We start from the raw sequence: 11,806 nt of genomic DNA, 5'->3' as shown, positions 1-11,806 counted from the left end.
TGTATTTGTTCGATATCCAACTAACTATAATGTCTATAAATGCAGACCAGTGTATTTGTTTGATATCCAACTAACGATAATGTCTATAAATGCAGACCAGTGTATTTGTTTGATATCCAACTAACGAAGAGTTCATCCATGTAAAGATCTTAGAATGGTTTTCACTCTAAAACAAGATATCAGTTTACGAGCATGGTCGTAAAACGATTTCACTGTTGTTTTTTAAGTGTCTTGTTTCAGTTTAAAGTAGTGTTACAACTCTTTCTACTGTCATTATCAAATTTCTCGCACTGCGAGTTAGGTTAGTCCTAGGAGTTGAAACTATTGTACTGATTTAAAACATTTTCTTCATAAACGTTTTTTGCATCAATAATTCAAGAGTTCCAACTTCTTGTTGACTTTTCAGGACAACATATAGTTTAATAAAACAGATTGGCAGAATATTTTTTTCTACTTTCGTACATAATTCTGAAAAAGTGTGACTTGTTTGCTTGTAATTTTGCTCTGCTATAGTCTAGTGTATTCTTTGGTTTTAAGTGTTGTTTCATTTATCCTTCATTTTTTTCCCTCCACGAAAAATTAAATATGATAAACTTTTAATGATGTCTATTCTTGGATTTACTGTAGCAATCTGTGCAGATGGTAGTTACTATAAGTTCGTCTTCAACTACAAGGGTGATTGCAGTCGAGATGTGTACACTCAGTTTCTAGAGATGACGGACGATAAGGATGAGAAGTCGTAATAAAGGAAAAGACAAACCTGGCTAGAATATGCCAGTAAAATTACTGATAGAACTAGTAAAATTAAAGAAATTGGTAGGTTATATTACCTAGAGGATGGCAAGATATGAAAATCTTAAGTATGAATAAAACTAATAATCGATGTTTTCAGAAGAACTTTGTCTGTAATGCAGCATTTGATAAAAGTAGGAACAAGTGAATAATATGAAAGATTGTGCTATATTTTTGTTGTTTGTTTTAAATATAGATTAAAATCATTTTCAGTTGTTGTAATTTTAAAACTTTCCACAGTTTTTATAATCATCCTCTACTCTGACCGTGCTCAAATTCTTAAAACATTGAATTATTGAGTGTAAACATTGAGAGATAAGATATGGATATTTTTGTACAACAACATCTTGCATTTATCACACATTTTAGTCACAAATATGAGAGGTAAAAGTGTAAGAATTATTAACTTTTTTTTTTGGTAAAAATCACAAAGTTGGTACTTCTGAATTCGGAAACCTCTGAAATTGCTGATACTAAACCCGAATAAATTATAAAGTCTTTTCAAAGTATTAATTACAGTGTTTGTTTGATCTTATTTTCATCGACATTGTTCCTAAGAAGTAGCAGTATTTTGTATAGAAGTTTGTCTTATTATTTTTGTAATTTTTTTCGCCTCGAAGGCAATCACGTGACACTTGTTTTAGGTAGTGGAGAGATGCAGCAAGAATTCAGATTAGTTGTGTATATATGTAGTTCTCTGTTTAGAGTTATGGTTATGAATGTGAAACAACATTTCGGGTAACGGACAAACGTTATATGTTGGTTGTTAATTAATAGCTATCTACTGTTTTGTCTGATAAAGGCTGTGTATTTTCATTCTTTTGGTCATTAAAAGGTAAATTTCTCCACAATCTACTAATCTTTCAATCATACGTTGTACATTCAGATATTTTGTATGCAAATAAAGTTAAAATGTTTTTTTTATAGTTGAAATACATTTATATTGGTACAGCTATAATATACAAATTTACAAAAATTAAGCCTTAGGCACTGTCTGAAGCTTAAGTTAAGTAGTTTGTAAATAAACTGTATTTCTATAGCTTTTGCTTGTGATTAGTAGTATTCAGCACAGTGTTTTGAACACAAAGATGAATTATGTACATTGTTAAGCTTAAAACAAACATCTTGTAAAGAAACTATAACCTCTTCAGACTTGTTGGTGATTAACAGTACTTTTTAAATTCAGAATCCCAAACATGCTACTTTAGAAACATATAGCTTATTCATCACTCATCTTCAGTTCTTACTTATAATTAATAGTATTCCACATCATATTCTAAACATCAACACTATTAATGTAGGTGTGGCAGTTTAGAAATAAATCGCTAATAATTGGACATCATTCTCTATCCCTTTTTCAGGTAACTAATGTAGCATGCTTCAACAATATCTGGAAACAAAAATGCCTAATGCATGTTTGTTTGTTTAGAAATATGTATCATGTAAATGGACCATGCTTATATATATATATATATATATATAGCTTTTGCCTGTGATTAGTTTCATTCTCCACCAGAGTTTGATGATGAGTGGCGATGTGACAGTTTAGAGCTTTTATCCAAACTGTCCTTATTCCAGTTTTGTTGACAGTTACTACTATAGCTCACTCTCACCATATTCTGAACACATTAATAATTGATACAAGTTTATTAGTTTGTGTACAGTACAGTATTGTTTTTGTATATTTTTAGAAATGAAAACTTATTTGGCAGGTTTGATTTGTATAATTTTGCTTCGGATAAATTGCTGTTATATTGTTTCTGTTCGATATTGAGGTATTTCCATCTTTGCTAGTTGTGATATGTCGTTATAAGTACATTTCTCCACATGATTAATTTTTGATTGAGTTGGAGTTTATTTATGTAACGAAATTTTAATGGCTGTTTTTCTCTTGGTGTTCTATTGATGTTATTAGTTTACACTATATTAGTTAGCTTCCTAACTATATATATAGTACAGAGGTGATTAACTAGCTCTGATAGGTAAGACGGACGTAAAGATTGTACCAAATTCATACTTATCTAACAGTTTGAATTGATGTGATAATTTTTTGTGTTTTAAGCAAAATAGGGATATTTAGGAATGTATATATCAATCAAAATATTAAATATTTTAATCAAAAAAGAAAAGCAAACTTTAAGAAGTTTCCATGGTTATCCCTTAACCATGGAAACAGATCAAACATTTATTTTCTTTATCATGTTTCATTTTTTTTACTATGGATATCTATTTTATTAAGAATATGACCTGATATTAGGAACCATTGAGGCAAGAGTACATACATTACAGTAGCTTAGGCTTCAGTCATGTTAGAGACCAATTTTGAACATATCTTACTAAATGACCATCAACCTTGTTTTTCACAATCAGTATATTACATTTAAAGATATATTTTCATGATATTTATCATTAACTACTCTTAGGAAGTGTGAAATACAGTTTTGGGGACATTTTAGAAGGATTTAATTTCTCAAAATAAGTGAATTTTATTACTTCCTAACATCTTGGTATTAAATAGCTTTCCTTTTGGTCAGCATGAAATTTCACATTTGTTAAAAGAAAAACAAAAAAATTAATATAGCTTCCTTATTTTATTAAGATTCTCATCATCATCTAAAAATTCTGTATTTTGAAAGTACTTTTGGAATTTAGTGTCACTGGTGTTAATTTAGGACTATGTACTTCGTACGAATTGGATAAACCAGTATTTTCAGTTGGAAATCAAAACCTTTTTGATAATGTGTAATTCAAACAGTTGATCATAAGATTATGAATTACACTCTTGGAATCTAGTGGCTATTAACAATTGATTCTGGGTATTTATGGGAGACATATTTCACTGGTACACATCAGTAGAATCAAACAGACAACTTGCTTAGTTTGAAAGCAGAATGGGTTACTTGAGTTGTTGTTTATCGATTGTCAAACATTGTCCATTTTCCAAACTACCTACTGCAGCTTTATGTACAACTCTAAGCATTCTACCAATACTGGGGCATTTTGGCTTTGACGGTATTTAAAACTCTTATATAAGAAATGTGCCTAAAATATGACATTAAATTAAAAAAACATTTTATAACTAAAAATGAAATAAAGAGGTCAAAAATTACAATAGTTCACGTAAACAATGTTCCCTCAAAATTTTCTTTGTTCTGGGTGGACTACAAACTCCCCTGAATTACAATTGTTCATGTAAACAATGTTCCCTCAAAGTTTTCTTTGTTCTGGGTGGACTACAAATTTCCCTGAATTACAATTGTTCATGTAAACAATGTTCCCTCAAAGTTTTCTCTGTTCTGGGTGGACTACAAACTCCCCTGAGCACTACCTTTTTGTCCATAGCAGAACTCCCCTGAGCACTACCTTTCTGTCCATAGCAGTTTCTATACTTTCCTCTTTAAAAGCTGAACAACAGTTTATGTACTGCTGTTGGCACCTTACATTTGGACATGGTATTGTTTAAATTGAAGGTCTGTGTCCTCCACGTGAAACTCTTATCAACTGAATAAATTGTGAATGGCCTGTTGTTTTTGATGCATGGTACTTGCTAGATTACTATGTGGCCATGCATGCTTATAGCATAGAGGTAGTATTGCAAGTAAGTATAATGATATTGACAGAATTATAATGCCACCAAATGGATAAATACTTTCCGATATGTGTATTTCTATCCTGATTTAACTACTACCTTTAATGAGTTAGGCTATTCAATAGTGATTTTCGGGTTTATAATGTTCTGGAAAAGATGATTCACAAAAACCATTTAATTAGTAATTTACTGTAAAATAGCTGTGTTTTGTGCTGGAGAATAATACATAGGAAGTTTTTGTACGAAATAAAGTGCACTTTATGATAAAATAAATAAAAAAACCCGCATACTTACAGACATTCTGTATCTTGCAATATTCTGAAATGTTGATCCTTTTTATATTGGTACACCTATAAACTTAGCAACTATTGGCTAGAAGACTTTTTTTAAGCCCGGGTGTTATTTGTTTATTCTCTAAGGTATTTGTCTTTCTGAAAATTGTTTTTTGTAATTATAGCCGTTATTATGATATCTTATAATGTGATAAAATAGTAATTTATGTCTGTTTATATTTTTAATTCACTTGATGTAGTAATTTAGCTTTTCTTGTCTTGAGGTGAATTAATAACACTGAAATTACTCCAACATTTGTAACTGAAAGGAAGGGGTTAATAGTAAAAGAAAATGAAGTAATGATGTTTTAGATATCGAGGTTTAAGAAGTATTTATATACATAAGAAAGAAGTACCTAATTATGAGATTAATTTCAAGCACCAATAGAAAATCTCGGGCCCAACGGTTGGTTGGCACCCCCCCCACACACACACTACTGTTGAAAACTAATGCAAGAATTACACTACATTTTGAGGCTGTGGGTGCATTGTAAGAGTGATGGTTAAGTCACTTCATTCTTATCTGGTATTTCCAAATTAGGGATAGCTAGCCCAGATAGACTTTGAGTAGCTTGTTGTTCATTACCAAAAATAAAATATTGTAAGTTACACGTTATATCAACAGAAAGGCCTCGATTCAGATAGTGTAGTATCAAACTCCCAGGAGAGGAGGAACCTTTTCTGCTTAAGGAAACTTGAGGGATTGTATATAATGTTTATTTTGCAAAATAAGGTCATGTATTGTAGATGTTATTGAAATGTGGTATTTTCTGTTTAACAACAATTTGAAGGATTATATATAATAATTAAAATACCTTAACAAATATTTTCTACGCATTATTTAACTTTAAGATTTATTCATTTATTAACTAGAATTGAAAGCTTGTACCAATTAAATCTTAAAATTAAATGACTTGTTTAAAAAACGTCTGTTAATCTATTCGGCTTAACTTCTAATTCCACGTTTATTATTGTAAGACAGTGGGAAATACTTACCCAGTAAAAGTCATTAATTTCTGAATGTTTTCTGTTAAAGAAAACTTGAAGGATTATATTTGGTATTTGTTTGGTAGAGAGGGGGAAATATTAGATTTTTTGGATAACAACAACAAAAAAAAAAAGGTGTTGTATATTGTAGAACTCCTCAGTGGATGTTTAACTGTCAGAGTTACATCACATGGAGTATGCATGATGTTTGGTTATTCAAGTGTTCCTTATATTGGAAAACTACTCGTGATATTGGATTAGCAAAAAAACGCACAAGAGAAACTACTCAATAATGCTTAATTATCAGTGTAGTATCGTGTACTGAAGATGGAAAAAGCTTTACTTGATGACATACTAAAATCAAGTGGCAAGAAGCTATTAATATGTATTTGAGATGAAAATAATTACCGTGTTTACGGTAAAAAAATACAACTCATTATTTAAGTTAGGCTTATGACACAGTAGGAATTTAATCCAAAATTAAACAATTTGTGTCACAAAAAGACTAACTAGAAGAATATATTTATGATGATAAAATGAGTTGAATAAAATGACAGCTGTTGTTGATCTCAAACAGGACTCGCAGGTCAGAAAGTTTTTAAATAGTTGCTGTTTTCCCAAACAGTATTTTCAGTGAAATTGTCTTAAATGTGTGTACTTGATTAAAATTTCTAAGCTAGAAATTTATATATATTGTTGGTCAACTCTGAAATTTTTGAGAAACGCTCAAGTTTTTATATATAATTGACAATCTGGTTTTGAAATACATAAACACAATTTGGGTACAATAAATTGAAATTGTCTAGTCTTTTGAAATGTTAGTAAACAAATTATTCAAGGTTTGCTGATTATATATATATATATATATATATATGACTTTGTCCATGTCACCCTCAGTGGTTATAAATGTTTTATAGATTTGACTTGTTAGATGATCATATAAAGGCAAATATCATATATATGTTGATGACAAACATATGTCTTCATAATGACAGTGGTGCCTTTAAAGTGATGATTTGATTCATCATACAAAATCAGTGTAGTTTTTGTTATGGAAATGATATTACAAGAGTTTCTAATCAGTTGTTATCTATGTCTAACGTGGACCTTTTGTGTCAGTATTGTATATGGTATATAAATATTAAAAATATTTTTGTCCTGATTTTACTGTTCTAAGTGATTTTTTATGTACACCAGAAATTCAGGCTGATAAACTATTTATTACATGTATATTACATGTGCCCAATCACAACCTTAACCTAATATTACATCTGACCAATCACAACCTCAAACTAATATTACATCTGACCAACCACACCCTCAACCTACTATTACATCTAACCAATCGCAACCTCAACCTAATATTGCATCCGACCAATCGCAACCTCAAACCAATATTACATGTACCCGACCACATCTTCAAACTGATATGTTATCTGCCCAATCATAATGTCAAACTAACACTACTTCTGGTTCATCATATTCTCAAACTACCACTAATACTAAAATTAACATCAACACAAAACTTTATACAAATGTACAGTTCTGTTTGATATTAATATGTTAAGATGAAGGTCATAACGTGAACCAAGTTCCCTTACTTACAAAGAAGTATGCACACACACAGACTGAATATAACATTACAATCTGCATTAACGTTGAGAGGCAAGAGCAAAATTTCTGTATGTTCGGAAAAGGTGGAGCAATAGAAACGTTGCTTTTGTACATACAAGTTTATGAGAACCAACCGTGTTTCTTAATATATAAAGACCACAGAGTGAAAAGCAGGTTAAGATCTATAGTCCATAAATGGATTGAAAAGAAGTATATGAACAAAAATTGTTTCTTGCACGTATTTTTAATGGATATTTTGCTACAAATTAGTAAAATGGGGAAAGAAAACCTGTACATATAATTTTACTTAAGATACTACTGCCCCCCCCCACCACACACACACACTAAATATGGTATAGATAACGATTCAGTTTAAAGTGTACAAGCTGTATATAGGTGGGTTCTCTGTTTATGAAGACGTAAAGTACCGTGCATCAAAGTCCTTACACTTACTTGGATCCTTTAGTTGTAGATGTAGTGCTGCATCTTACATTACAATCTTTAAACTTGGGACCATTAAGTTTAGGTGTAGACGTAGTTCATCTTCCACCAAAACCTTTAAACTGTTGGGACCATAAAGTTTAGGTGTAGACGTAGTACATCTTCCACCAAAATCTTTAAACTTGGGACCATTAAGTTTAGGTGTAGACGTAGTTCATCTTACATCAAGACCCTTAAACTGTTGGGACCCTTCAGGTGTAGACGTAGTGCATCTTACATCAAAATAAATTTGAGAGGCACATCTTTAGGGGGAAATATCAAAGTAAATTCTTTTTTTTCTAATAAAAACAAATTTCATCAATTTCGTTGCTTTTTCAATCTATTGTTGTTCTCTGGTTGATGGATAATTTTCTTGATGATTCAGTCATTCGAGATGGAAGGGGCGCACCTAAAGCTCCAGTTAACATTAATACGCCCCTGAATTTACGAGAAAAATGAAAGGATTCTTTTCTAAGTCAAATTTACACATAAGAAAAATAAGTCCCCATACTTGAAGAAATATCAGAGAAAATATTAATTTTATAACAGTTTTATCGTACACATATGTAGAAATACGATGACGAGGAATCCACTTTGAGACTAATAATGCTTGGAGACGACTTGAACAGGTAATGAAGAAAAACTTTAATATAAGTTTTTCTTCATTACCCACTCAAGCCGTCTCCAAGCATTACATATGTAGCAAGAAATTTTAAATTTTGCACAGTAAATTAAATGTAAAGAGAAACCATAGCGCTTCAAGGTTTTCTCCATAACTTTTATTCCTTGCAGTAAATTTTACTGAGAATCCAGTTTGAGGCTATTTTATTTATGATAGCTTTATTGCATTTGTTAACTGACACTTAGCCATTCGTTTTATAGTCAGAAGGTGTTTCTTATTCACACCTTCTTCCGGGCTTCGTCTAGCTCTGTGATAACCCTAGTTTCCCGGATTTCGTCGTCAGTAGTGTCTAGAGTCTCTAGACCTTGGATCCAATCGTAATTATCCGGACACTCATCACTAATCGTACTCTCGTCACCATCCAGTTCACAATGTACCAGGTTTTCGTAAGTTTCGAGGTATTCATCGCTGACGGAAAGAACGGCAAGGATAGCTAGATAATAACCAGGCATACTGACGATAGATATTGAGAACAGTAGGGCAACAATAACACGAAAAAATATCTGTAGTGCATAAAACAACAACATGAAAATAAGTATCTGATTTAGAAGTATTGTAAATTGAGTTATAAATCACCAAAGAACGTATTTGTTATTTAAGATTTTTATTTATTATTATTTTGGCTGGCAGTTGCAAAATAAAAACTTTTTATATCACTAAGTTGCTTTCAAATATTCTTAAAGATTTTTTTTTAGAGAATTAAATGTTGATAAAATTCCCTAAAAATTTTAATGACTAAATACAGAAACTGTTATTCTTCTTCAGAACAGAGATCATTGGTTTAAAGTTACGCATTGCATCAAAATGATTCAATTTACAGAACTAAAAATTTTCATAAATTTTACTGATATAATAAACTGTAATGTTTTTATGTATTAAAAGTACCACCCTTTATTGAAAAATAATAGTTTTTGAAGAACTCCAGTTTCTCAGTACTACATTTAAAAATTATATCAATATAGATATAATCAAACCTTCACGTACAGTCCTAGTGAAAGTCGTGTTCATGTCGTGAGGAGAGTACTTTTATTTAAATTGTGTTATATTGTAAAGAAATGGTTGTTGCACATACCACAGTTATTTTTCTAATTGTATGAATCTTAGAAGTTGATTTTCACCGATAATTATTCTGTGAATTCGCCACGAACTAATTTCACGAATGATCTTAATTTTGATTGGCTCATAATGGAATTTACCGACGTGTGTGACTGCCTCGACTGCACTTCTCTGCCTCTTTGTTGGTAAAGCTTGATTTTCGCAAGATTTATTTATTTCGGTTAGCTATAAAATGTGAGGTTAGGGTATATTATGGGGTGTGGGTGGTAGGACTTGCCCCCTCATTTTTGACGGTAGTATTTAGTTCACCTAAGTGTTGGTATCCAACAACAGAACTCACGTTCTTCACTTTTCGCTGTAATAATGTTGTATTCTTAAATGCAGTACTGAGAACATAATATGTCTAAGATATTTTAGTGATTTCTCTATATCTGCGTATTCTTATTCTATAACATCTGACTTTACCTGTAAGCCTATAAAATCAAATACTAAATTTAAAAGAAATCACTGTATGGTTTTAATTTAGAAACATCTTCACGTACCGCAGCAAACAGCGGTATCTTGTATTCATCGTATAGACTTCCCATGACGTTTAATAACAGAAGTGCTAAAAGGGTTGGACTCACAACCCAGTTGAAAGCCATGAAAGCGTTCCATAACCTCTCCTGAAGTGTCGAAACGGTTTCCAACTGTACAACAAAAGAAACAAACTAGTAACGATTTGTATTAGTTTAAGACGAAGCTTTCAAAGGAAGTTACAGAATTCGTGCTACTACTAATTGCTAATCTCAGTTAAGCGCAAAACTTGACGATTGGGTGCCCACAGTAGAGATTGAATCTGAGAAAATCTGGATCAAGACTTCCTTGAGAGTCCCTCTCTGACTTATTAACTCTTCTCCAGATAGTTTTTCTCTACCCGCTAGCATTGCTCCTACAATCCCACTAAATATGGACTGACAATGGCGTAGCAAGGGTCTCAGAGAATCTGGATCAAGACTTCCCTGAGAGTCCCTCTCTGCCTATTAACACTTCTCCTGAGAGATCCTCTCTAGCCGCTAACCATGCTCCTACAATCCCACTAGAATATGGATTGACAATGGCGTAGCAAGGGTCTGAGAGAATCTGGATCAAGACTTCCTTGAGAGCCCCTCTCTGCCTATTAACACTTCTCCTGAGAGTTCCTCTCTAGCCGCTAACCCTGCTCCTACAATCCCACTAGAATATGGATTGACAATGGCGTAGCAAGGGTCTGAGAGAATCTGGATCAAGACTTCCTTGAGAGTCCCTCTATGACCTATTAACACTTCTCCTACATGTACAATAATTTATTTCCCTTTATTCTGCTGCACCACTTTTGTCACATAATCATCTAACATTTAAAGATATTCTTAAACAATGAATGATGCGAGAATTAAAACGATTACAACCTGAAAATGTTACAGTGACCACTACTTGAAACTCCTGTTACGTTTCTTCTGCTTTATGAAGAAATTAGTGTTTTTATATCGTCATTACTCGATGGACGGAAGTTTTAGTCCTATCTTTCTTCTTAAATTCATAACGTTCGTAAATTAATAACAGGAAATAACAGTAACTTAATAGGGTTTTTATCTTCTTGTTCATTATTTACTGATTAAGCTTTCCACCCCTTTCTTTAAAATCGACTTGTCTTTGTAAGTCCACAATATTGTTACAAAAACAAATATTATAAATGCATAGTAATTGTTATAATTTTGTAAATTGTATATCACTATTGTTGTAATGATAAATGATGCATTATTGTTTTTGTAAACATTTCATTCACTCTTAACTTATTCATTGTAGCTCGAAGTCAGTGGTGTGTAAAAAATAGCATTTCAGATCTATCTTTTGTCTCCCATGTCAATATCAAATACGCTTTTCGCTCAATACCAGAACACCTCAATTGGGCTGGACGATGAGAGACAAAATATGCTATGAAACAATATTTATACAGTATAATAATTCAAAAAGCATCTTTAGTTGATTTGTTTTTACAACAGTTTTGAAGCTTATTGGTTTTCTAATACTTCGTTGACTTTGGGCGTTAAACCGTAACTTTTAACGTATTATAGGGTTTCATAGAACCTTTTGTTTTTCATCGTTCAGCTCAACTAATAAGTTCTAGTACTGTACGGAAAGGTTAGCGAGAAGTGATATATGGGAGAAGGAGCGGATTTAAGCCTAAATGCCTAGTCAGGTAAAGTGAAGAAAGAAAGAGATGGTCGGCGGGCTCTATTTGTTTGTTTGTTTTTG

The 11,806-nt window shown here is 32.0% G+C and overlaps 1 protein-coding gene across 1 annotated transcript in view; it reads left to right on the top strand.

Moving 5' to 3' along the window:
• The window catches only part of LOC106464485 (WD repeat domain phosphoinositide-interacting protein 3-like), an 18,683-nt gene extending 17,935 nt beyond the window's left edge, over positions 1 to 748 (top strand). Inside the window, 1 exon segment of the mRNA XM_013924628.2 lies at positions 628 to 748. Coding sequence (XP_013780082.1) covers positions 628 to 743 — 116 coding nt within the window. The 3' untranslated portion in view covers positions 744 to 748.
• The last annotated feature ends 11,058 nt before the right edge of the window (positions 749 to 11,806 follow it).

This window comes from Limulus polyphemus, unplaced genomic scaffold (assembly GCF_000517525.1).
Source record: "Limulus polyphemus unplaced genomic scaffold, Limulus_polyphemus-2.1.2 Scaffold1665, whole genome shotgun sequence".
NCBI lineage: Eukaryota > Metazoa > Arthropoda > Merostomata > Xiphosura > Limulidae > Limulus > Limulus polyphemus.
The sequence above is the reverse complement of the archived record's forward strand: the minus strand, read 5'-3'. Positions and strand labels throughout refer to the sequence as shown.